Raw genomic sequence first — 26,370 nt, 5'->3', positions numbered from 1 at the left:
ATTCGGGGAACTAAGATCCCGCATGCCCCGTGACGTGGCCAAGAACGATAAAATTGTTTTAATAAATAAAATAGGGATAGCAATAGTATCTACTTTATGTAGAATTGTAGTAAATGAGTTAACAACTGTAAAGTGACTAGAATAGGGCCTGGCAGGAGACTGCTATGTAAGTTTGAGCTATTTTTATTAACACAAGATCAGGCCACAATCGGCCTACACACCCATATTGCAATAATTAGCTGGGCGGAGCATTGGTTGTGCACTTCACACAGAGCATGGCCTCCCCAGTTCACACAGAATACACAGCAGGTTCTCTCATCTTTTCATCTGCTCAGATAGACCCAGGTGCTCCACCTACAGCCCCACGTCCAAGCTAAGTGGTCAAAGTTCATTATGAGACTTCACCAGGTCTGCTCTTGCCCAGACCCTTAAATTGGTTCCCTCTGTGCCCCTATCTATCCCAACTGGGAGTGAGCAACAGCTCTCGGCAACCTGCTAGATAACCTGCTGTGTCGGGCATCGCTGAGCCCTGGGGATTTTCCCTGTTGGGCAACCCAGGTGCTCCTTCTGCAGTGGCTCCCCCAGGTGAAATGTGTCAAGCCTCATTAGGGCTTAACACAGCTGAGAGGTGAGAGACTTCTCCCATCGCCTCTTATCCCAGTTTGGGGCCATGTGCAAAAGCTGCGTTCAGAAGTAGCTTGAGTCCTGCCTCACTCCATCCTTCTGCACCTGCTGCCAAGTGCCTCTGAAGTGGCAGTTCCTGAAAGACTCACAGCCCTCCATACTGCCACGCTCCAGCCTCGGACATCAACAGCAAGAGCCTGAGCTGAGAATGGTGACTGGGTGTGCCCCTCCCCCCCCAAACTTAAAGCCCAGTAAAACTCAAAACCCACCCTCTCCACCTCCACAGTCAGAGAAGGCTCAGAGACAGTAGTCAGCAGAGATCAGAAACTGGGAGGTAGGAATTGGATGTGTAAAAAAGACAGACAAAGTAGCATGCTTTGCTACCATTTATTTGCTATGTGGTATGTACCAAAAGCATGAGTCAGCTCTGGTGCCCTAGGAGAGAGCACCAGGAGAGAGGGTGGGCAAGGAGAGCCCAAGGAGAAGCAACCCCGTCATGGGGAAATTGTGGGGGCTGGCAGAGGCACGGGGGAGACCCAGGCATCCTGCTCTGACTTCTAGCAAGTTCTCCTGCCCTCAGTCATGAGGGGCTCCCTATCCTCCCATCCAATGGTCCCAGGTGCAACAATCGGAGAGGGGAGGGGAGAAGAAAAAAGGAAGATGACTCAGTGCTGGGTGGAGGCATCTCCACTCTTCATGGCTACTTGGCCCTGGCCGTAACTACAGGCAAAATTGGGTGCAGGTGGCCAGGCTGAGGGCTGTGGTATGGAGTGGGTACTCAGTAGGCGTGGTTGGCAATGTAGAGGGATTGTGCTGCCGCTCCACCATCTTCTCCGCTGCCTTCATACTTGCCCTGGGCCGCAAGGCCATTCACCTGCAAAAGGAAGGGGGTAAGTAGGCTGACCCAGTCCACAGGTGCTGAACCCTCCCAGACTACAGCCTTTGGGTGCTGACCCTGCCTGGCTACACACCACCTCCCCACCCACCACCTCTAGCTCCCAACCTCGGCCCGCTTGATGAACTCCTCAGTGGCGGCTCCAGCATTATCCCGTTGCCCTCGCCAGGTGTTGAGTGCAGAGGCCTGCAGGGCACGCCCATAGGAGAAGGTGAGGGCCCAGGGCCGGGGAAGGGGGCATTGGTTGATAGCATTGAGGTTGAGAGATGCCTCCTCTTCACTCTGACCCCCAGACAGAAAGGTCACTCCTAGGGTGGAGAAGAGAAGACAAACTGATTGATCACTCCTTATTTTTCCAGGGTAAGGAACCCCTGGAGGCCACAAGAACGGGGGAAGAACGTGAGAATGGGTCTTAGGGAAAGGAACAGGTTTGGAAGCAGGGTGGTACCTGGGACAGCTGGGGGCACAGTGCGGCGCAGGGCAGTGAGAGTTGCCATGGCGATCTCCTCTGGGCTATACTTAATGGGACAGGCATGGCCAGGGGTCACCATGTTGGGCTTGAGCAGGGTCCCCTCCAGGTACACGTGATGGTCACTCAGGGCCTTGTACACCGCAGCCAGGACCTGGAGATCAGAGGAGGTTTACTAAGGTTCTGGGGCCCTGCCACTCACTACATTAGGTTCTCTGTCTAGGGCTGGGTGGGCATGACTGTGAGGGTGGGTACAGGTCAGACTCACAGGTACATTCTGGGAGCAAGTAAAAGAGTGCTTGAGGAAGGTGCCTGCATCTGAGCCAGGGACTGTGGGCAACAGGCTCCCTGTCAGGCTTTCTCTGTGGTATATGTCTGTGCCCAGGTGTGGACTCACCTTCTCTGTAACATACTGGCAACGTTTGAGGTCATGGTCTCCATCAGGCAGGATCTCAGGTTCCACAATGGGCACAATCCCATTCTGCAGGTAAGAGCAGAGTATCTTGGGATGGGCAGTCGGTAAGATGGAAGAAAGCCATGTAACCCTCTCGCCCCCAGGCACAGAGCACCCATCTGACCCCTGTCACACACACAGGCACACCTGCTGGCAGATGCTGGCATAGCGGGCCAGCACGTTGGCATTCTCCAGAACGGCAAGTGCTGAGGGCGTGCGTTCACTGATTTTCAGCACGCAGCGCCACTTGGCGAAGTCGGCGCCATCCTTCTTGTACTGGGCACAGCGTTCCGAGAGCCCATCCAGCCCTGCAGGCATAGTGCCAGCCTCATTACTCTGCTCCTCTTTGCCAGCAGCAACCACCCAACAACCCTGTGGTCCTGAAGCCCACCCCTCCTGTACCTTGAGTGGTGGTTTCTCCATCAGTTCCGGCTAGAGGCACTACACCCTTGTCAACCTGAAGGGGAAACACAGGCACAGAACTGAACCCAGGCAGGATTCTGCTTGCCACCCCTCACACCCACACACCTATTTCCATGCTCAGCCCCCATCCAGGGCCAGTGGCTGCACCTTGATGCCCACGACAATGCCCTTATCCTGGATGGTACGGACGAAGAGGACACCATTATCATCTTTCTGGTAGAGTGTCTCATGGAAGAATATGACACCTCCGATGCACTTCTTCACACGGTCATCGGCACTGAACAGGACCTGACGGTACAACCGGCGGTTCTCCTCTGTGTTCTCCACCCCAATTTGGCTCAGCCGCTTGGCCATGCTGCCTGGGGGCAAACAAAGTAGGGTGGGAAGGTCATCCCCAGGGCTCCCTGGATACTTCTTCCCCACCTGACCACAGGCCCCCACCTACCTACAGACTCATCTGCGGCCAGGATGCCTTTGCCTGGGGCCACAATCCGGAGGGCAATGTCGGACAACTCCTTTTTCTGCTCAGCAGAAAGGGCTGGGTACGAGTGGGGCATGGTGACAGTTCTGTGGAATGGAGACAAGGTATAAAAGCTGGACCCCACCCACTACCTCCTCTGCTTCCTCTCCTGTCCATATGGAGAGGAACGGCCTTTTCCTTCCACCCCAACAAGGAGGGGCTGGGAACAGGGCAGCAGCAGTCCTTGGCATGGGTCCTGGGCATTAAAATGGCACCAATCCCTCTGACAGCCAGCAGGCTCAGGGCCCCAATTCCCACATCTCCCTTTGTCCCTGCTGGGCACCCTTCCCAGCCCCAGGGTGGGGGTGGGGAGGTGAGCAGCCCCAAAGCTGCAGGTCTTCTTATGAAACTACTGCCCAAATAAAGATGCCAACCCTTTTTTCACTGAATTTGGCCCCTTCTCCAGGTGGGCGTAAGCACTGGCCTTTCCACCTTCCCTCTTCTCATCCTCAGCAGGGCCCTGAGGGAGAATGCACTTACTTCAGAGGCTTCAGAATGAGGCAAAATTACCCATCACCCCTCTTCCCTCAGCTTCTGGAGGAAAAGAGTGGGGGTAGGGAGGAGGAGTGGCACAAAACACGGCCACAGGCTTCCATAACCTCTTCTCCATTCCCTGAACCTAACTGCCTAGGCAGTCAGGAGAATGGGAGCAGAGGATCAGGGTTGAAAGGAATGAGGAGAGAGCCTGAGAGGAGAGAGAGGGAGACATGCAGGAGCAGCAGGGAGGAGACTTGTGGGGAGATGATGGTGAGACAGGTTAACTAGTGAAGGGAGGAGAACTGGAGAGGGAACTCAGCCTAGGAGAGGCAGCAGGCTGAGATTAAAATGGTCTGGGTGAGAGAGGCTAACCCCAAGGAAAAATCCAGTAGGCAGAAGATTTAGGATTGGAAAAGCTGCATAAGAGCTTAAGAGGAAGGAGTGGTGTGGGAGAAGCTGAGCAGTGGTGTGGGGTTTCCAGTGGACAGAAGGGAGAGAGAATGTAAAGAGAGAGCTGAGAAGGCACATCAAGGGGCCCCCAGGAGCAGGGTAAGGAAGGCAGAAAGAAGAGTCAGGGAGAGGAAGCGGAGATGCTGAGCAACTCCCGCTTCGCCCCGGGCCTCACCTGTGCGCGGCGAGTTAGCTGCGGCAGCCACAGGAGCAGCTTGGGTTCAGGTCCGCAGCAGCTGTGGCTCCAAGCCCGGCTCCTGTAAATGAGGCTGTGGCGACTGCAGAGCTACGTGACTCCCCCGGAGGGCGGGGCCAGCACCTCCCCGCCCTGGCCACGCCCTCTCCCAGGACTGGAGTCAGCGGCGAGGCCACGCCCACAGAGGCGGGGCGACGAGGTGGAGTGACTACTCTGCTGGGATCTCCGAGGTGGTTGCGCACTGTCCCCCTCCCACCTCGCGGGCCAGCCACCAAGGCCCCATGGGCACGAAATGGCCTCGCCTCATTTCTGCCACAATCGCCTTTACCATGTGCAGAGCACTGTGATGGCTGTTGGGGACGAAGCCTGGTCTGGTGAAGGAGGGTCACCTAAACAATCACAACAGTTGGGTTAGATGGGACACAGGCACCAACAGTGTGGGAGTCCAGGGCAGAGAGTAAGGAACTGAGTTTCTCTGTCCTCACCCCCTTATTCACCAGGGCTACAGGCAGTGAGCCAGGGAACAAGCAGTCCAGTTACCAGAGTATCTGGGGAAGAAAAGGCGTCGGGGTGGTGGGGGGAGACTGGCTTTGGCTCTGGATGCAGTGGGAGGGGTGTGTGGAGGATGCCCAGGCAAGAGGGCCAAGCTGCCTCTCCCCTGACCTCATCCACCCACCTCCTACCCAAGAAATAAGATTCAGTGAGCCTGAAGAAATACATTAAATATACTTTATTTAAATAGCGTTAAACAGAGCTGGCTCTAAGCCAATTGGTCCTGGTGTTGGGGTAAGGGAGTACTGCAGGTAAAAAGGGGTGAAACAGAGTCCAGCTTTCAGTTTCTTAGCTCAGAAATTCCAGCAATCCCTGTAGCTCCTTGCAACCCCTCACGACCTCTGGGATGGACAGCAGAGTCTGGCAAGAGATACAGAAAAGGCAGCTCAGGGTCACAGGCCAAAGGCCCAAGGCTCCCAGCCCCAAGAAGCACCCACTGAGTTAGAGGGGGGAACTGGAAGCCACAGAGAAGGCTGCAATAGTGAGTCAGGCCCAGCTCTCAGCAAAGGCTGGGAACCACACTATACTCATCAGTACCCCCTGGGCCGGGCCTTATACCAAGTGCCCTAGTTGCATCAACTCCCTCCCTCCTTTACCTCATAAATATGCTGAACAATGTCATCTAGTTTCTTTAACTCCTTGTCAGAGCGCCGCAGATTCTCTTCCAGGATGTTTCTCTAAAAAGCAAATAGGATGCATAAGCTCTATGCTTAAAAGAACAACATAGCTTGTGGGGAAAGATAAATATGGCAGGGCACTTGCTAGTGGTGACAGGAAATAGCCCTAGAATGACATGGAAATTCTTACGTGGCTCTGGAACTTGACCATGAGTTTTGCCTTCTCATTTTTCATCTCCAGGAACATCACCCTCAGCTTGTCCACCTACAGATATGTTCAGATCAGTAGGGGCACAGCCTAGGGTTCCCACCAGTTGCCCAGCTCTTCTGTTAACTCTGAGTCACCTCCTGGGAGAGCCACACTTTCTCCTGGATCCAGTTAGTGGCCATGGGCTGACTGTCGGGGTTCAGCTGGCCTGCCAGGGTCTCTTGGAGCACCTTAGTCTCTGTCTCTGCACGACGAAGTGAACGGGTGAGCTGGGTCACTTCCTCTCTAAGCCTCTGGGGATGAGAATGGAGAGGTATCTAGTAGCCCTCAAAGGTCCTCTCTATCCTTATCCCATGTGGTGAGCAAGGGTAGACCAGGGGACCCAATTCCCACATTTGGGACCCTGGCTACCAGTGACATAGAAGGCAGAGGCTGGGCATCATGATGAACGTACTATGAGCTCACCACTCTTGTCTATCTGCTCTAGGATCTTCTCGTTCTGCTGCTGTACCACTTCCTGGAGCTCCTTTTCATTCTGTGAGAAAAAGGGAGGTAAGAAGGCAGTGGGAGAGCTGGCTTCTTTGCAGCCCTTGCCAGGAGATAGGATTTTGTGCCTGACCATGCTCAGCCCAGGTGATACCAATTGATAACACTCCAATTCTTCCTCTAGGGCTACATCAGGCCAGGCACATTTCCCTGTTGGGAGAGTTCTCCTGGAGTTCTAGGTCAGCCTGGAAGATGGGTCAGTCTATAGCTGGTTCCCAAACATGTGAATTGTCTGACCCCAGGAAGGGCAAAACTAGGGCAATGGTTGGAAAATCTCCACCACCCAGATTCCTGGAGAGACAACAGCTCCCAGTGGGCCCTCACAGTTGCCCCAGTTCTTCATCGCTTCACTTCCAGGCCCCTCCTCCACCTTGTAGCGCAAGCACAAGGCCTGGTTCAGCTTCTCTATGTCCGCTTCCTTTGCCTTCTGGGCTTCCTGATGCTGTTCTTCCTGGGCCTGCAGCTGAGCCTGCAGATCACATCTAGGGGAGGGAAGAATTCAGCATTATTCCGGTCCCCCCAGGGGCTGCCTGGGCCCTTAACATAAGGGGCTGCTCACCTGACCTGCCCCCTCTCACCAGGACTGCACTCCACTCACATCTTTCGCTGCAGAGTCCTGACAGCCTCTTCTTTAGACTCCTGCAGCAGGGAGCACAGGCTCTGAAGCTCCAGAGTCATAGTACTCATTTCTGCCAGGCTATTCTCGATGCCTGGGGTTTCTGAAAGACAAAGTACTAGATAGAGGTAGAGCCCTTTAGCTCTGGAAGGAAGGAGTGTGTAGCTATCACTTCCACAACTCTTATCCATGTTCCCCACCCACAGGATCTGAATGTCTGGAACACTACCGATCCCAAAAGGCAGAAATGAAATGAGCCCAAGTAAAATTGAGGTTTTTAGAGCAAAGCACTTCTCACTGCTTTAGTCTTTATCATCACTACCAGATCTAGAAATGAGGCAGGATCCCTGGAGCCCATCCTAACCTGTAGGCTGATGGGAAACCGTTGATGCTACTCTGGTGAAAGCACTCTTGTCACTTCCAAGCAAGGGCACAGGAGCTGATTCTGGCTCTAAAACAAAATGCAACCATGGTAGAGGGCCCCTCTGGTGACCCAGTCAAGGGTCGGCCATCACGGGAGCCAGGGAGAGACAGGGTCTGTTGGCGGCATCTTCAACAGCTGAAGATATCAGGAGCAGCGCCACAACTTTCCCACCCCTAAATTCCAGGGCCTTTAACCTTCATCTGCCACTGCTGTCAGGGTGCTTCCCAAAAAGGTGCTGTCACTGGGCAGAGGGTGTTCCTGGGAAGAAGCACAGGCTGTGCTTATCGGGAGGGTCTCTGGTTCAGCCTAAGGGCAAAGGGAAAAAAAACGTCAGCTGCTTTTCAGGGATAGTGGGTTCCCTGAACTTCCAGGTATTCACCGGCCATCTCCTCGGGATGCTGTTCTATATGTCACCTCTCTTCTCTATCTTCAACTTCTCCATTAGCTCCTTTCCCTGAACTTAGTTCTCTCTCACTAGAACAACAATTAAAAAAAAAACAAAAACCCTTCTTCTTACTTTAAGTATGCTTTTAGCTACTGCCTTTTCTTTTCCCTTCCATTAAAAAAAAAAAAAAAAAGACTACATTTCTTGCCTAAAATTCTCACCATGTATGGACTCCCTAGCCCACTACACTCAGGCTTCTGCCCCACCATTCCACAAAAATTCTCATTATTTGGTACACCAATGGCATCGGACACCTTTCAGGTCTTATTTTACCTGACCTATGTGATAACCAATGACCATGTTCTTTTAGAAACTTCATTTTCTTCACTTGTGTGACATGACTCTCTCTCCTTCACAGGTAGGACTCATACCTTTCTGGCTATCTCTTCTCTCTATCCACAGGTCTTTCTTTAACTGTGGGCTCCTTTTGGTTCATCCTTGACCCTCTTTACATTCCCCAGGTGGCCTCACCTCAGGAGCTCCACAAAAACATCCACTTCTACATGGATGACCCTTCAATCTGTCTCTCCCAACTGGACCTTCTCCCAATCTCCAGGCCCAAAGGCTCAACTACCTGTGAAAAATCTACCAGATTGCTCCACAGTTCATCTGAAATTTAGTATGTATAAAGCTGAGCTAACCATTTTTCCTGTCCCACCCCACCAAAAATCTATTCCTCCATCTGTATTTAAGATCCTAGAGCAGGGGAGCAGCAAATTACAGCCTGTGGTTCAAATCTGGCCTGCCACCTGTTTTTGTAAATAAAGTTTTATTGGAACACTGCCACATCCATTTATTTATATACTCTCTATGCCTGCTGTTGAGCTACAAAGGCAGAGTTGAGTAGTTGAGACAAAGACCATGTGGCTTGCAAAGCCGAAAATATTTATCATATTGCACGTTACAGGAAAAGTCTGCCAATCCCAGTTCTAGAGTGTCACCATCTTTCCAGCAATCTAGAGATCATCATTCACTCTTCCACCGTACTCCTATATCAAACTGGTCACCACGTTCTGTTACTTTTTTTTTTTTAGATTTTTTTGATGTGGACCAGTTTTAAAGTCTTTTTTATTGAATTTGTTACAATATTGCTTCTGTTTTATGTTTTGGTTTTTTGGCCACGAGGCATGTGAGATCTTAGCTCCCCAACCAGGGATCAAACCCGCACCGCCTGCATTAGAGGGAGAAATCTTAACCACTGGACTGCCAGGGAAGTCCCCATTCTGTTACTTTTACTTCCTAAATATGTATTGAATTCATCCAATTCATCCCCTCCTCCATATCCCTTTAGTTCAAGCCTTCAAAAATCTGGCCTCCTGCCTAGCTCTCCAGCCTTTTCTCCTTATCATCCTTGCCCCACATAGCTCCTATAATCCAATCATAAAGAGCTACCTCCCAGTTCCCAAACTCACCACATTCCACATGAGCAGGGCCTTGGCCTTGTTCACCTGTAGTCCCACCACCTAACCCAGGTCTTGTCACAAGGTAGACACTACAAAAAGTACCCATAGTGCCTCTATGACTTTCATACTATTCCCTCTGCCTGGTGGGCCTTCCTATATACCCAACCCTGCCCTACAAACTTCTAACCTCAAGACTCTGACCAAGAGCCACCTGCTCGGCGAAGACATCTTAGCTCTCAAAGGTAAAACTGATGCTCCTTTCTCTGTGGCCATCCAGGCAGCCCTCTATCATAATCACAAGCCAGGATGACAAGTTTACATCTGTCTGTCTTCCCTGCAAGACTGGATTCCTGTGCTTGGCACACACTGGGGAATGGGGTCAGATCATAAGCAATTCGATTTCAGGATTCTGGCTGTGTCTTTAACTGTTGAATAAGCTAACTAACGCTGCATTCTAAAAAATATCCATTTATTGTTCAGTGTGCACTGTGGGGAAGCCAAAGAAGCAAGGCTAAATTTCTGCTTTCTTTAAATACAGTCTAGTTGAAGAGACCAAACATCCAAGGAAAATTAATACAAGTGCAAAAGGAGAGTAAGTTCATGAGGAATATAGCAGGAGATCACTGAGTCCACTGATGTTTGGGAACATTTCAAAGAAGAAGGTGAACCAGGGAGGATTTTAATAGGAAGGAAAAGGTATTTCCAGTTTGAAGATAGAAGAGAACGGACGTGGTAACAGCACGCATCTGGGTGCAAATGGGGATGAGACGTGTGTGTAGTACGTAGGCAGTCTATGGGAGTAAAGGGTTCATAACAAGGAGGTAGGAGACAGAAGAAGAAAAGTTTGAGTGACAGGTTGAAGATATCCTGTAGGCAACTGAAAATCACCGAAGGTCACAGAGATGGAACGAGAGCAGAATTTTAGGAAGACCATTCTATACAATAAGGATACAAGTGGAAAAACTTTCAGTAAACTAGGATTAGAGGGGAACTTCCTCAACTGGATAAAGAATATCTACAAAAAGCCTACAGTTAACATCATACTTAAAGGTGAGAAACTCAAAGCTTTCCCTTTAAGATCAGGTACGAGGCAAGGGTGTCCCCTCTCACCATTCCTTTTCAACACTATAGGGGAAGTTCTAGCTAACACAGTAAGACAAGAAAAGGAAATAAAAGGTATACAGTTTGGAAAGGAAGAAATAAAACCGTCTTTATTCGAAGATATTGATACAATTGTAAGGGAAGAGAAGAAAACCCCGGACCCTACCTTCTCCTTCAGTTTTGTCTGTAGGAAGAGGGTCAGGCTACGGAGTTGCTCAGTCAGCACCCTTAGCTCTTGGGAATACTGGCGTGTCTTCTCCAGGTCTTGCTGCTGTTTCTCTGCCATGGTGCTGGCCAGTTTAGCCCTGAAATAAGGAAGGAACAGAGAAGACAGCCAAACACCAGGTGACCTTCCCTGAACACTTCTCCAAATCCCCACACAGAACTGCGTTCAAAGAGGGGAAACAAGAGGCTCTCAGACCCTGTCACAATTCCCTTCTTGGAGACTTTAGCTTCTAGAAGCCGTCCTGAGATAAACACTAACAGGGAAGCACAGAAAGGTAGAGGTCTTACTTCAGGTTCTCCATGGTGTCCTTCAGGTCCTCACACTGCAGGCTGCGTTCCCGGAGTACTTCCAGGGTGGTTTTCAACTGACACTCAACCTGGCCCAGCTCCAGGTGAGCAACCTGATTCTCTTGTTCTGCAAACTGGGGAGACAGGAGCAGGAAGGAAGGCAAGGAGAAAGGAAGGGAGGGGGGAAAATGCATCTAAGTGGGAAATTTTAGAGTCCTGGGAACAGAGGCTTTTTCCACTCCAGAGTCTCAAACCTCACCTCAATACCATCAGGGAAGAGTCACACTCCTGCAGCTCCCCTGCCCCAAGCCATCTTCCTTACCTCCAGGGTCTCCTTTAGGTCCTGCACCTCCTTGGCCAGGACCGCCTGTTGTTGCTGCAGCTCTGCCTGCATATGTTTTAATGCCATCTCTTCCTTTTGCCATCTGCCAGAGACCTTATGTTAGATCCCATTGGTCCCATATCCTGGATGCCTACTGCCACAATAACCTGAGAGGAACTCACTGAGCAGCCTTCTCCTCACTGCTCTGGGTAAGCTGGCAGAGCAACTGATCCTTCATGGCCCGGTCCTGGGTACAATGGGCATGCTGACTCTGTAGCTCTTTTAGCTGACTCTCCATGCTGGCCAGAATCTGCAGCTGAGCCCGGAGATCTAGACCAAAATTATCCTAATGACACCACGTGGTCACCAGGCCCAAACGCCCCCACACTTCTGCTCTAAGACAAGTGCCCTAGAGCACTTTCTTACGCTACTGCCACACCCCAAGCCTCAGCAGGATACAACTGCTTGTATGCATGCACACACGCACACCTGTTGCCAGACGACTGTTTTCCAACTCCAGTTGTTCTAGTTGGCTTTTGCAGTCCTCTAAATGGGAAGAGACTTGTTCCAGCTCCCTGGAAACCTAGGAGAAAAAGACAGTTTTCTTCCCACAGCTCCTCCTGAATCAAGAGTCCCAAGACTTAGTCCAGTTTCTCTTTCTGGACAGGACAATAAACAACATTGTTCCTGGGCAAAAACGCTGCAGCAAATAAGTCTGATCCTCAGGAAAAAGCAGAAACAGGAGGAAAGTTGCTGAAGAAGGTGCTGAAGGCCATCTTGTAGCAAAGGGACTGGCTGGTCTCCAAACCCACAGATGGAAAGACAGGTCCCAGGGAAGAGGCTAATGACACCACTCATCAGAAAGGCCTTCTGTAGAGAAGAAGGAGGAAACCAGGCCTAAGCAGTCCCCACTCCTGGTTTGTACCTGCTGCCTTTCCTCAATTGCAGCATCACGTTCCTGCAGGGTCTGCCGGCTCTTGGCTGTAAACTTCTCTGTGAGTTGTTGAAACCGGCTCAGCAGAGCTGTCCATGTTACATACTACCAGGGGAAGCAAGCAGGTCAGAAGAGCACCCTTGAGACAAGACTCCTAACAGGGCTGGCTGTAAGCAAAGGAGCAGTATAATGGCCCCAAATACTCACATCCAGTTGCATGGATATCCAGTCCTGCTGCAAGGCTGAAGTAAGACTTGCTGTCTGCTGAGCCAACCCTTCTTGCTCAGTATGAAGCCCTACCTACATGAGAAGGATTGTCAGTGGAGGGGGCCCTTTCCCTCTGGATACAGGGAAGTAGGGGTACATGACCATCCTCCCAGTGTGTCAGTATGGATCCCAGGAAAGAATATGCCTTCAATTACCAGTTGGGTGTGGGTTTCCTTCAAAAGGCCTCTGAATTCCCCCATGGATGCCAGGTCCTGTTCCAGCTGGCTGATGCGCTGGCTGGCGTGTGCACAGAAAACCTCTAGCACTGTCTCTGCCTGTTTAGAGAAGAGGTTGAGAGGACATTGTGGGCAGAGGAAGGGTACAGCACAAAAAGCCATAACTATCCGTCACACCAGCAGTTTAGTTCATTATTCCCCAGGGCAAGCAGTTCTCAGGCCACCCATCTGTGTCTCAAGTCAATTTATGTTCCTGCAGGAACCTTAGGAAGAGACCTCCTACATCCAGGAGCAAAAGCCTGACACCTTACCGCATCTTTGCCTCTGAGAGCCATTTCCTCTCTGTGCTTTGCCTCCTCCCTCTCTGCTTTGAGGCTCTGGAGCCTTGCCCTCAATTTCTTCAACACATCAAAACAGCGGGACACCAAGGTTTCTGTACGCCAAGACTATAAGATAAGAATCATATACTGTGTCCGGTTTCTTTACTTGGCTGAATTTCAGTCCCACCAAAGGCCTCTGCCTCCATCTGCATGCTGCTTACCTCCTGACTCAAAGCAGTTTTATCTTCATCTAAGTGCAGCAGAGATAGTTGAAGCAAGGATATCAGCTCTTTAGAGACCAGCACCCATGACTGCTGTAGAGGGAGAGATGGTTAGGCTAGATCAAATAAAGTCATTAAGCAGGACGTAAGCTGGGACACAGAGGAGGAAGCCACCAACCCCAATTTCACGCTCCCAATAAGGAAGAGGTGTTCTTAACGAAAGGAAACCTCCCTTCACTACCATGGCTGAGTACCATCCATCACCTGCTAACTGCTCAGGAGTCGCCATTCTTGATCTTCACAGGAGACCCAGCAACGGTGTCAGGTCAATCAACACTTACCATGACGTTCCTGGCCTGCCGCAGAGCCTGTCCAATCTCCTGGCTCTCCTGAAGATGCTGAGGTTTCTTACTCATCTAGTTGGAGAAACAGAGTTGCCCCTCTTGCATAGGCAACATGCACCACCAGCAGCTCTTTCCCCCTCCCACCGAGTTACAGGAACCTTTCCCATTAAAATCAGGAGCAAGGCTCACAGCTTGATGAAGCCAAGTGAGAAAAAAATCCAGAGGTAGGTAAAAAAATTACTTTTTAAAATAACTTTTTTTTCTGATTATGTGTTGACTGTAAAATTTTGGAAATAGGAAAGTGAATAAAATGGAAAAAGAATCATTATCAATTTCACCCCTAGAGCAGTGATTCTCAACCAACAGTACAGCACCCACCCCAAGGGATTTCAATACACCTCTACACCAGATTTCCTTGCTGTAGGGATTTGCTGTAACTGATGAGTATGTTACCTCCCTCAGGTGTCAGGGGGAGAAAAAAGTTGTAGACTACTGATTTACAAAGAAATAACTATACTTAGGGCTTCCCTGGTGGCGCAGTGGTTGAGAGTCCGCCTGCCGATGCAGGGGACGTGGGTTCATGCCCCGGTCTGGGAGGATCCCATGTGCCGCGGGGCGGCTGGGCCCGTGGGCCATGGCCGCTGGGCCTGCGTGTCCGGAGCCTGTGCTCCGCGGTGGGAGAGGCCACAACAGTGAGAGGCCCGCGTACCGAAAAAAAAAAGAAATAACTATATTTAATAAATTCTAAGATGATTGCCTTTTTACAATTGTTTTCTATATTGGCGCACTGCGCAGCATGTGGGATCTTTGTTCCCCAACCAGGGATCAAACCCGTGCCCCCTGCATTGGAAGCACAGAGTTTGAACCACTGAACCACCAGGGAGGTCCCTGTCTTTTTACATTTTAACACCACTGACATTGGTATGCATTCAATATTGATAGTATCTTAGATTTGATGAAAGACAGTGATGCTTAAGACAAACCACAATTGTGAATATATAAATAAATGTGGGGTCCTGCTTTTCTTACTTAATTTTATTATACTCATGTTATTTAGCCCTGAGTTTACATTTAGTCTCCTCACTGAGAGCCTGAGACTGGGATGTGTGCTTTAGGGAGACCTATCAAAGTGGAGCATCACTCATTTTTAACCTCTGCTGACATTTTACCTCACCTCAAAGCCTCTTAGAGGTTATATGAACTCTGAACTCCTTTTTTTCTTCTTTTTTTCTTCTTTTTATTTATTTATTTATTTATGTTGATCTCTAGATATCTTTTTTTTGGCTAGGCCATGGGGCTTGTGGGGTCTTATTTATTTATTTATTTTTGGCTACGTTTGATCTTCGTTGCTGTGCGTGAGCTTTCTTTAGTTGCAGCAAGTGGGAGCTACTCTTCGTTGTGGTGCACAGGCTTCTCATTGCAGTGGAGCACTGGCTCTAGGTGCGTGGGCTTCAGTAGTTGTGGCTCGCAGGCTCTAGAGCGCAGGCTCAGTACTTGTGGCGCACAGGCTTGGCTGCTCCGTGGCATGTGGGATCTTCCCAGACCAGGGATCGAACCCATGCTCCCTGCATTGGCAGGCGGATTCTGAATTCCTTTCTTTAAAAACCATGAACATTAAACTTATTAAACTATTAAAAACTCTTGGCAGTCCAGTGGTTAGGACTCTACACTTCCACTGCAGGGGGCATGGGTTTGATCCCTGGTGGGGGAACTAAGATCCTGCATGCCACACTGCACGGCTGGAAAAAAAAAAAAAAACTCTTCATAAATATACTTTTAAATAACTAGGATATCCCATCTTATGGATGTACCATTATTTTTCATTTTTTTTAAGTTATCATCTTTATGCAGAATTTTTTTTTCCCCTTAGGATTTAACCCTAGAAGTGAGGTTACTGGATCAAAAAGTTTGAACAGCTTTGAGCAGTTGAAACTGCCTTCAAAAACGGCAGAACCCGTTTAAAGGCATAATGTTCAAACAAGAGAAAAAAATTTTAAATGTAATATTAAATATAACTGTTTTAAAGCATAAAAAAAAAAAGATTGAACCAATTTATGCCCTACTGACGACAGGACAATGCTTACCACTATTACCTATTTTATTCTTTGCTATTTTGTCAGAAGAAAATAGCATCTCATGTTGCAATTTGCATTTCTCTGATTACCAGTAATGGTAACCTTCTCAAATATTTATTTACTACTCATTTTAATTTTCTTAATCTCTAATGGTCTATTCATTATCTTGGGGCAGACGAAAATCTTAGTGTGCTATGTGGAGTAGATAAGTATGATTTCAAAGGCAGCAGAGCCGTAGAGAAACTTTGAAGTTCTGAGAGAAAAGTGGGGAACCTTCATTACTGCTGCAAGGCAGCCATCGTCTAGGAAAAAGCCTAGTGCTGGAGCAGCAGTGCTGAGTCACGATGCTGCAGCAGCCTGGATATAAGGAGGCAGATCTCTTGGAGTTCATCGCTCCCCTCCCCAGCAAAGCAGACATTGTTCCCGACTGCATCATGCAGTAAGGCACAGAGTTACCCCTGGAGCCCTGGAACAGGGCACACATACTGCTCAGGGCTGGCCAGTCAGGCAGGTGATGAGATTAGCGTGAATGAGGCAGCCAAGCGGCAAGGACATGGCACTGTGATGGGGAATGGCTGAAGGCACTGTAATTTCCTCTCTTTGGTTCTGCCCCAGTGGTCTCTAAAAGGATTTGGCAAGCTTCAAGGAAAGAGGGTACAAGGCCAACTCAGGGATGGGGAACAAGGTCAAGGACAAGAGGAAAGGATACAAAAATAAGAAAATACAGGAATGATGAGCCTATGGCTTCCAGGATTTTGACAAAAAGTAAAGTCATTATTTTGAGAATATTTTCAACCCAAAGGAGGTCTTTGGAGTTTTAGAGACCATCGGGTTTTTTTTTGGCCGCGCTGCGCGGCTTGTGGGATCTTAGTTCCCCGACCAGGGATTGAACCCCGGCCCTCAGCAGTGAGAGCGCAGAGTCCCAACCACTGGACCGCCAGGGAATTCCTGAGACCATCTCTTCTTAGCAGCAGCCACCTATTACCTCAACAGGCACAACACTAAGGGACCTCAATTCCTTCCCTGACACATTCCCTTACTTCCTCGGCCTGTGCTGTCACAGCAAGACTCCTCTAGAACAATGGTCTTTAAACTGTTTTCCTCTCATATCTCCTACAGTAATTTTGAAAGCTGGAGTACTCTTATGTTTAAATCGTTACAAAGGCTGTAATTTCCACCACCTTATGAACATTGACAGTTTGAAATAAAACTGTTACATCACTCTTGAATATACCCAATGGTATAAATGTTACATACACCATAATGATTTTTTTAACGTCTTTATTGGAGTATAATTGCTTTATAATGGTGTGTTTGTTTCTGCTTTATAAACCATAATGATTTAATACCTATTTGATACGTTTAGAAAACACACAAAGGGGACTTCCCTGGTGGCGCAGTGGTTAAGAATCCACCTGCCAATGCAGGGGACACGGCTTCGAGCCCTGGTCCAGGAAGATCTCACATGCTGCGGAGCAACTAAGCCCATGTGCCACAGCTACTGAGCGTGTGCTCTACAGCCCGTGAGCCACAACTACTGAGCCCACGTGCCACGAGTACTGAAGCCCACACGCCTAGAGCCCGTGCTCCACGACAAGAGAAGCGCACCGCAACAAAGAGTAGCCCCCACTCACTGGAACTAGAGAAAGCCCGTTGCACAGCAACAAAGACCCAACGCAGCCAAAAATAAATAAATTAATTAATTTTTTAAAAATACACGAAGTTCTTCTTTAACAGAAATTTTATATCACCCCTTTTTCTCCTTGAACCTCTATTTTTACTCCTCTCAGAATTTTATCCTAATAAAACATACTTTTACACTTTAAACTCTATTAGTATCTCTGCAATGACAACAAAAGTTCATCTAAATTTAAATAAATTTAAAAAAATTTTTAATTCCTCTGACCATAAGATTTTAAATTTATTTATTTATTTATTTTTGGCTGCGTTGGGTCTTCGTTGCTGTGCGCGGACTTTCTCTAGTTGTGGCAAACGGGAGCTACTCTTCGTCGCGGTGCATAGGCTCCTCATTGCAGTGGCTTCTCTTGTTGTGGAGCATGGGCTCTAGGCGTGCGGGCTTCAGTAGTTGTGGCTCGTGGGCTCTAGAGCACAGATTCAGTAGTTGTGACACTCGGGCTTAGTTGCTCCGTGGCATGTGGGATCTTTCCAGACCAGGGATCGAACCCGTGTCCCCTGCATTGGCAGGCGGATTCTTAACTACTGCGCCACCAGGGAAGCCCCACATAAGATTTTAAGTGAGAAAACTCTCTTTTGGATGGAGAAATATTTTCATCAGTTGTATACTAATCACTGTAATAATATAATTTTTAATTAAAATCATAAACATATCCAGTAAAATTTTACTGGAGATCCATCTACTAATGAAATAGATGGAGCATCCCTCCCCTTATTAGTTCATGTGTCTGTGATTACTATAATTCCTACAATAAGACGTAGTTCAGCAAGAATTTTATGCCTATTTTCCATTCTTACAGATACAAGATTTATGTGAGGGAATTTCATGGCGGTCGTGTGGTTAGGACTCTGCGCTCTCACTGACAAAGGCCTGGGTTCGATCCCTGGTCGGGGAAATGAAATCCCACAAGCCATGTGGTGCAGCCAAAAAAAAAGATTTCTGTGACAAAACTTCTTCACATAAATAATGGGAATAAGTAGGAATGAAAGAAGGGAAGAAGGGCATGTCACCCAATTCTAGGAGCTCCTTTGGAGATACATGCCGAAAATCTCACAGTGAATTTCCATCCACTGACATAACTGAAGTCTTCCTTCAATTTTGTTGAAAGCACACAAAAATGACATGTTACATAATCATTGCAGTCATTTGCCTTCTCAGCACGTACACAAATATTTTCTATTGTCCTTTGAATGCTGCCTCTTGACAATGTAAGATTCAGGACAGGTAGTAAATATGCTCTTCTTTATAGTAAAGTTAGTAAATTGGGCAAGGGTAATTGAGAATGGGGAAGTAGGAAAGAAAACAAATTAGTAAAGAGTGCATTTGGAAGATGAAGATCTACAAACCGATTCCTTTAAAACTTTCCTTGCTTGCATTCCCTTGGAAGGTCTTGATGTACCCCAGGGGTATAGTGAGTACCAACAGCTCTAAGGTATTTTCCAGATCCTCAGCTTTTATACATATTCTAAGGAAGAGGGCCCACTGGGATCCTCCACACTTTGGGAAGAACCTTCTTACCCCACTGGAAAAGGTGTCAGTCTGTGTGCTGCTGTCCTGAACTTCTGGGTGAGGGCCAGTCAGCTGGCTCTTCCAGTCCTGCAGCTGGCGGGAGAGTACCTCCAGAATGACAAGAGAGTTCAGCAGGTTATCTTCCAGGTCATGTCGAGATAAGGCAGTCAGATCTGGAGGACGGCTGCAGTAGGAAGAGAAGAACATGAGGAGAAGAGAGGGAAAGGGATGGGAGTGACAGGTCCAGGAGCACAAAGATACAGGGATACTTACCCCCATAGAAGGTGCTCTGTCTCAGAAGTACTGTCCTTGGTGCCCACCAGGCCTGTTTGGGATGTGTTTGTACTCCTTTCCTGCTGTGCTGGGGGAGTAAACCAAGTCCCCACCGAGCAAGTAGAGAAAGGGGTAGTGCCAATCGCAGCATCCCGAAACACAGAGGGAAGAGATAAGCTCTGGCGGAGATTTTCCAGCATGACGGAGGTATTTACACCTTTTTCCAGCCAGGCCAGGGGAGACATCCAAGGCCCCATATCAGAGACGGGAATGCTCCCAGCATCTTCTACTGCTGGCCCTGGAGCTGCCTGGGATTCCATTTCTTCTGGATTTGGGGTCAGGCCTGTGGATGGAATATCGTCCCTATTTGAGACAAGTGCTTGATCTCCCAATTCAGCCTCCTCAGGGAATGTGGGAAACCTCATTTCTCTCTCCTCTGTAGTTCTGTGCTCTAAAATTTCCTCCCCTGGGTCCACAAGACTGACAGGGAAGTCTGCTGCTAAGACAGTTGAAGGGGAAAGCCAGAGCGGGGAGGAAGGCAACAAGGCATTACTTTCAGAAGGGACTAGGTCCTCAGGCACAGCCTCAGTCCTACTGTCCTTCAGGCTTTCCCTGGAGCAGTGTAGCTGTTGCTCAGAACAGGAATTTTGTGGGTACTCCAACAGATGGGATGGAGGATTCTGAAATGTAGGTTTCTCAGGCATAGCAGGAACAATTTCTGAAAAGTTGTCTTCCATGCAGGGGGCCACCCCCTTTCTCAGCAGATCTCCTGTCCTCAAAGGCTCATCTAGAGAGAAGCTGTTTGTCTCTGCCATGGTATCTAGATGGGCCTCGAGTGTAATGTTTTGCTGAGGCCCGCCTGGAGAAGGTACAACGACCATGGTTTTAACCACATTGTTGCCCAGTGGGTCTACTGCTTCCTCAGATGTTCTGGGAGTAGAATTGGTTTGGGGAATCGGATTTAGGGGCTGCTCATCTGATTCATGTTGACAAGCTTCTAGACATGTTGAGGGATGGCTGAAGTGTTCTGAAGGGGAGTCTGTCTCCTTAGCATTGACAAGATCCAGTGGAGATGAGCTGTTGCTGCCTTCCTGCCAAAGGAAACAAAAGTAGTTGACTAATACAGTCAGTTCTGGTTCCCAATATACAGTTATGGGTGCAGGATACTGTCTGAACTCAAAAAAGGAAAGAGTTCTCATTACCTTTACTTAGGTAAGACCTTGGCTAAGCCTTGCTACTTACTACAGAGACCCAGGAGAAAAGCTGGGAAGCCATTCTGGGTCCTTCCAAGTGAACCAGGTTACAGTATAAACAAGGCTAAGATAATCTATCCATGTCATGGGAAGATGGTAGCTTGAAAGTGACCCCACTCTTCTCCAATCCTAACTCCAACCCACTTCTAGGGTAGGAGGGATCCCTGGCTCAAGTTCTACAGTTGGTATAAGATTTTAGTCCTTTTGGAACAGATGAGAAATTGGGGACTAGAGCGAGAGAGCACTTGGCCCACAGAGATCCATGTACCGTAGGAAGAAAGGGCAACATCAACCTGTGCCGGTGACCTAGTCTCCTTGACCGCAAGAGCTGAGGGTATCCTGGACACATGGGTTGAAGCCATTCAATCCTTGGGATTTGAAGAGCTCTAGCCTTTGTAGTAAAGGAGAATGAAGAGCAGAAAGACTCTTCCTGGTGCCCTGAAAAGGGAGTGACAACCTCCCAGTTGCTGGTTCATAGGGATGGAGACCACTGCACTTTCTACCACTTGCAGGGCTGCTGGTCCTGAGACTCAATGAACAAAAAAAGGACAATATGAATGTACTTACATGGATCCAGTAGCCAGAGAAAGGACAAACCCTAAGATAGTTAAGAAAGGTAGGCCCTACCAAAATACAGCTGACGGAAGAAACAGATAACAATTTGCACCAAAAAATATATGCATACATAAGAAGATATGAGTGCAACTCACACACACAAAGGCTTTCTGGAAATAATAAATATTACTTTTAAACAAAAAATTTTAGTAATATGCATTGAAAGAGGATGATCAGAGTTAAGACAAGAATTACTGGCCTGGACAATCAAGTGGAAGACATATCTTAAAGACAAAAATACAAAGAAAGGTAAATCTGAGGGAAAAGCTAAGAGAACTGGAAGATAAATCCAGCAAACCTAACATGTGAATAAAAGAAGTTCAAGGAGAAAAGAGAACACGTACAGGTGGGGCACTGATTAACAAGTATTAGAAGAAAATTTCTCTAAGGTAAAGAAAGATCTGAGTTTGCATATTAAAATGGCTCACCAAGTTCCAAGCAGGACTGACAAAAAATGATAAAATTTCTAAACTACCAGAACAACAAAACTATTTTAGAAGCTTTAGATTATAAAGACCAATTATTTACAAAAAAAAAAAAGAATTAGACTTACGTGAAATTTCTCATTTACAGCAGTGAATGAAACTTTAAAACATAAAGTTGAGCTAAAACTTCTGATATTCTAGCAATGTCCTTGGGTATAGGTTACAACGATGTGTGTTTTATACAAATTTGTTAGGCTCAATGTTTTATGTACTTTCATGTATTTTATTTCAAATTTTCAAGCTTTCTTTCAAAGTGCTAAAGGAGGGACTTCCCTGGTGGCACAGTGGTTAAAGAATCCGCCTGCCAATGCAAGGGACATGGGTTCGATCCCTGAGCCAGGAAGATCCCACGTGCCACGGAGCAACTAAGCCTGTGTGCCACAACTACTGAGCCTGCGTTCTAGAGCCCACGAGCCACAACTACTGAGCCTGCGCGCCACAACTACTGAAGCCCGTGTGCCTAGAGCCCACGCTCTGCAACAAGAGAAGCCACTGCAATGAGAAGCCCACGCATCACAACCAAGAGTAGCCCCCTCTCGCCACAACTAGAGAAAGCCGGCATGCAGCAACGAAGACCCAACGCAGCCAAAGATAAAAAATAAACAAATTTATAAAAAAACAAAACAAAACAAGAACAAAGTGCTAAAGGAAAAGTAGAAAATAAAGGGGATGGCAAGGAGATATCAGGCAAAAACAAACAAATAGAGTAGAGGCAGCAGTACTAGTATCAGACAAGGTAGAATGTAAAGTTATGGCACTATTACGATAAAAGACAAAATTAAAGATATGTGATATAAAAAAATATAAATCAGTCGGCACTACATAGCCCAGAAGCTAAATATATAAACCAAAGGCTTTTAGAAATGTAAAAATGACCTTAAAGTTTTTGCTGTGTTTATCAAGTTCCTATTTATTCCTTTAAAAAATCACTTGAGGAGAAGATGATTGCAAATCATATATCTGATAAGGGGTTAATATCCAGAACAGATAAAGAATTCCTACAGGAGCGGGCGGCGCGGCAGGCGGGAGGCGGCAGGATGGTGAAACTGACCGCGGAGCTGATAGAGCAGGCAGCGCAGTACATCAACGCCGTGCGGGACCGCGAGCTGGACCTGCGGGCCGTATAGGTGAGGGACTTGATCAGGCTCTGCCCTGTCTGACAGAACTCATTCTCACCAACAACAGCCTTGTGGAATTGGGTGATCTGGACCCTTTGTCATCTCTCAAATCATTGACTTATCTAAGTATTCTAAGAAATCCTGTAACAAATAAGAAGCATTACAGACTATATGTGATTTATAAAGTTCCACAAGTCAGAGTACTGGATTTCCAGAAGGTGAAACTAAAAGAGCGTCAGGAAGCAGAGAAAATGTTCAAGGGCAAACGGGGTGCACAACTTGCAAAGGATATTGCCAGGAGAAGCAAAACTTTCAACCCAGGTGCTGGTTTGCCAACTGACAAAAAGAAAGGTGGGCCATCTCCAGGGGATGTGGAAGCAATCAAGAATGCTATAGCAAACGCGTCAACTTTGGCTGAAGTGGAGCGGCTGAAGGGCTTGCTTCAGTCCGGTCAGATACCTGGCAGCGAACACAGATCAGGCCCCACTGATGATGGTGAAGAGGAGATGGAAGAAGACACAGTGACAAATGGGTCCCAAGCAGGGTGGCCTCTAAGGATCTCAGGACATACAATAGTCCACTTCAGACACGTCCTGCTTTTTGAATAGCCTTGTTTGTGTCAGCAAAGTAGAGTTCATAAGCATTGTTGAAATGCTTAAGACTGCTGGTAATTTTGTAATAAAAATTTTGAAATCTAAATGCCAGTTTTCTATCAACAATGCAAATAAAGGATACTCTGTGCTGCGGATTGCACATCATTGGGGTGTATGTGCGGTGAGGCCTGGACGTGTGGGAGTTGGAAATGCAGGAGGGCGGATCTTGTGGGTAGGCTTCCCAGTCCTCATGAAATGTTTAGGTTTTTAAATTCATAATAAAACTCATGATTAAAAAAAAAATTCCTACAACTCAACAACAACAAAAATAATTAAATTAAAAAATGGGCAAAGGGACTTCCCTGGTGGCACGGTGGTTAAGAATCTGCCTGCCAGTGCAGGGGACATGGTTCGAGCCCTGGTCCGGGAAGATTCCACATGCTGCAGAGCAACTAAGCCCGTGCACCACAACTATTGAGACTGCGCTCTAGAGCCCACAAGCCACAACTACTGAGCCCGCGTGCCACAACTACTGAAGCCCGCGCGCCTAGAGCCTGTGCTCCGCAACAAGAGAAGCCACCACAATGAGAAGCCTGCGCACCACAACAAAGAGTAGCCCCTGCTCGCCGCAACTAGAGAAAGCCCACATGCAACAACGAAGACCCAAAGCAGCCAAAATAAATTAATTAATTAATTTTAAAATAAAACCTCCCAGAAAACAAAAGTCCAGGACCAGATTATTTCACAGGTTGAATTTACCAAAATTCAAAGAAGATTTAATACCCATTTGTCTCAAGCTCTTCCAAAAAATTAAAGAAAGAGAAGGAAATACTTCCTAACTCATTTTACAAGGCCAAAATTATGTTGATACCAAAACCAGACAAGGACAACACAGAACTCAACAGATCTGGCAGACTAAAAAAAGTGCAAGGACAGAGTAATTAGCCATCTGTTGTTGGATATAATAGAATGTGACATCCTGTGAATAGTAAATATGCTTTTTTTCATATGTTCATGGAACACTCAGAAAAATTCATCCTATATTTGGCCACAAAGACAACAGATTACAGTCTGATCATAATGCAAGAAAATAAATTTAAAAGGTGACACAAAATGGCTTTTAAGCACTTGGAAATTAAGAACCCCTCCTAGATAACGCCTGAATTAAAGGTAAAAATCAAAAGAAAATTACAAACTAGCTAAAAAGCATGACAAATGATGAGAAAAGCAACAGGCAGAGAAATGTATACAGTCAATCCTCATTATTTGAACTGAAAAGCATTTTCTACATAGCTATGTCTCTCAAGACCTTTCACAAAAGTACAGCTCAGTGAGGGCAGTTCTACAAGGAGCTAGTTTAAACTCCGGTGGTTCAGGGGTGTAACTTGATCCCAGGGGAGTTTTGACTACCTCTGGGAATGGATGGACATTGCCTCATTCTTAAAACTGACTGACTTCTCCATAAGTGAGTCCCTATTAAGAAGGAGACCACTCGGGGCTTCCTTGGTGGCGCAGTGGTTGAGAGTCCGCCTGCCGATGCAGGGGGTGCGGGTTCGTGCCCCGGTCTGGGAAGATCCCACATGCCGCAGAGCGGCTGGGCCCGTGAGCCATGGCCGCTGAGTCTGCGCGTCCGGAGCCTGTGCTCCGCAACGGGACAGGCCACAGCAGTGATGAGGCCCGCGTACCACAAAAAAAAAAAAAAAAAAAAAAGAGGGAGACCACTAACCAAAGTGATAGTATTTCTGAGACGTTTGGTAAAGACTGAACGGGGGAGGTGGTGATAAAAAAAACTAACGGCTAAATAGAGGTGCGGGTTCTCAGTGGACTTCCTTTAGCGACCCTAGGGTACCTCTCTGTTGGCCTGAATAGCTGTAAATGGATGTCACCGAAGAAGGAAACTTCATTATCGTTATTAATTACGTTCCAACCCTGGCCCTCTGTTCCTCTGAGCTCTCCGCCTCGGCAAAGAGCCCAGTCGAGAGGCTGGCCAGGCGAATCTCACCTGCGGCCCTAGCTTGCACAGTGATGAGGTGGACGAGTAGGCTATCGGGGGCCCTGTTCCCGAGTTGGTGAGGGCACCAGGCTGCAGGATAAGTTCTCGGAGAGGCGTTCTCATAGCTGCTTTTCCCTAAAACAGAAGAGAGAATGTGAGAAAGCCTGGGCTCTGCCAGCCTGCCCTAAGAAGCTCCCCTCCCTCCCTAAGAAGCTCACGAGCAATAACAAGAGTAGGCTCCAACCCCAGTCCTCTGAACATCAGGACCAGCATTAGACTCCACATGCACCCGTCCCCAGGCTCGACCCTGCTTTCCACGACGCCCGGCACTGCCAGCGACCCCGACCCAAAACCCCGGCCCAGCTCTCTCTCTCCATGAAGCCCTCCCGCTCACCGGTTGGGGCGAAGGCGACACGCTAAGATTCAGTTTTTTCACCCGCCACATCTTCAAAACAACACAGAGTGATCACCTCCTAGACGCAAGAGGCGACGCCATGCTCACCCGCCGTCTTTATTTGAACCTGCTCCGCGCTTCCCGATTGGCTGCGAAGTCTCAGTGCGTCAGGTGGGCGCGTCCGCTCCGGGCTCGAGCCCGGCGGGCTGGGGCGGGGCCTGTATTGGACCCGCCCCGCCCGGCCCCCTGTGCGCGCGCGCTCTGCGAACCGACCCCCAACCCTCGACGCCGGCGGTATCCGGGACGCGCTCCAGCCCGAAAGCCAGCCTTTCGGCCTCACCTCCGAGAGGGTGACCGGGAAGTTGGACAGTTGAGGAGTCCATCCCTCCTGCTTCGAGTAGGCCAGTCTCACACCCTGTCGGAAAAGCTGTCCCCGTGGCCTGGCTTTAGAAAGTTTCTCCTCGGGTTTCCCTCAGCTATCTCAGCCTTGACCGGCAGGAGCCGGTCGGGAATATAGAAGGGAAGGCGAGTGGAGCGTTTTTTACGTAGGCTGCTCGGTCCGCTCATAGGTCCTGCGTCCGTGATGGCCTGAGACGTGGTTCTCAGCCTGCGCTGTCATTTAGCCTCTTCAGAATTTCTGGGGTTTTCTTGGGACTTAACTCAGGGTCTGCAACAAGTTTACTGGAACAATAATAGCTCACAAGTATTGAACATTTATTAGGCACCTGGCACTCTTCCAAATGCCTTTTATATCTTAACTCCTTTAATCCCCAAAAGGGCATATGAAGTAGGCACCGTAAATATCCCCGTTTTACAGACGTAGGAACCGAGTCACAGATAATGTCTTTT

General features: G+C 48.1%; 2 protein-coding genes and 1 pseudogene across 6 annotated transcripts; 1 reads left to right on the top strand and 2 right to left on the bottom strand.

The window, feature by feature from the left end:
- Positions 1 to 997: 997 nt before the first annotated feature.
- Positions 998 to 4,605, bottom strand: ALDOC (aldolase, fructose-bisphosphate C). Of its 4 annotated transcripts, none has more exons than XM_089900728.1 (10): positions 4,488 to 4,589; positions 3,866 to 3,919; positions 3,311 to 3,432; positions 3,013 to 3,224; positions 2,845 to 2,899; positions 2,590 to 2,750; positions 2,386 to 2,469; positions 1,968 to 2,142; positions 1,628 to 1,827; positions 998 to 1,498 (listed from the first exon to the last, which is right to left on the bottom strand). In XM_089900728.1, exons 3-10 carry the CDS (start codon positions 3,420 to 3,422, stop codon positions 1,403 to 1,405), a joined length of 1,095 nt encoding a protein of 364 aa, XP_089756854.1. In that variant the 5' UTR covers positions 3,423 to 3,432; positions 3,866 to 3,919; positions 4,488 to 4,589; the 3' UTR covers positions 998 to 1,402. The 4 variants fall into 4 exon arrangements, with proteins under 4 accessions (XP_089756854.1, XP_089756856.1, XP_089756855.1 ...); XM_089900730.1 differs by lacking the exon at positions 3,866 to 3,919 and adding an exon at positions 3,760 to 3,845 and having other exon boundaries at positions 4,488 to 4,580; XM_089900729.1 differs by having other exon boundaries at positions 3,866 to 3,916; positions 4,488 to 4,579.
- A 618-nt stretch (positions 4,606 to 5,223) lies between these two features.
- Positions 5,224 to 25,696, bottom strand: SPAG5 (sperm associated antigen 5). 2 transcript variants are annotated; one of them, XM_022595893.3, is made up of 24 exons: positions 25,522 to 25,680; positions 25,137 to 25,262; positions 19,071 to 20,161; positions 18,807 to 18,981; positions 13,515 to 13,589; positions 13,174 to 13,266; positions 12,944 to 13,078; positions 12,612 to 12,731; positions 12,397 to 12,489; positions 12,181 to 12,294; positions 11,745 to 11,838; positions 11,438 to 11,585; positions 11,256 to 11,358; positions 10,934 to 11,067; positions 10,587 to 10,725; positions 7,666 to 7,777; positions 7,412 to 7,498; positions 7,030 to 7,150; positions 6,802 to 6,913; positions 6,340 to 6,420; positions 6,023 to 6,178; positions 5,868 to 5,942; positions 5,657 to 5,737; positions 5,224 to 5,420 (listed from the first exon to the last, which is right to left on the bottom strand). In XM_022595893.3, exons 1-24 carry the CDS (start codon positions 25,570 to 25,572, stop codon positions 5,349 to 5,351), a joined length of 3,588 nt encoding a protein of 1,195 aa, XP_022451601.1. In that variant the 5' UTR covers positions 25,573 to 25,680; the 3' UTR covers positions 5,224 to 5,348. The 2 variants fall into 2 exon arrangements, with proteins under 2 accessions (XP_022451601.1, XP_089756833.1); XM_089900707.1 differs by lacking the exons at positions 5,224 to 5,420; positions 5,657 to 5,737; positions 5,868 to 5,942 and having other exon boundaries at positions 6,066 to 6,178; positions 6,351 to 6,420; positions 25,522 to 25,696.
- LOC111185877 (U2 small nuclear ribonucleoprotein A' pseudogene) lies at positions 22,446 to 23,240 on the top strand (annotated as a pseudogene).
- Positions 25,697 to 26,370: the final 674 nt, after the last annotated feature.

This window comes from Delphinapterus leucas, chromosome 19, assembly GCF_059928025.1.
Source record: "Delphinapterus leucas isolate spDelLeu-1000000601 "Yukka" chromosome 19, BTC_Dleu_Yukka2, whole genome shotgun sequence".
Taxonomy (NCBI): Eukaryota; Metazoa; Chordata; class Mammalia; order Artiodactyla; family Monodontidae; genus Delphinapterus; species Delphinapterus leucas.
The sequence above is the reverse complement of the archived record's forward strand: the minus strand, read 5'-3'. Positions and strand labels throughout refer to the sequence as shown.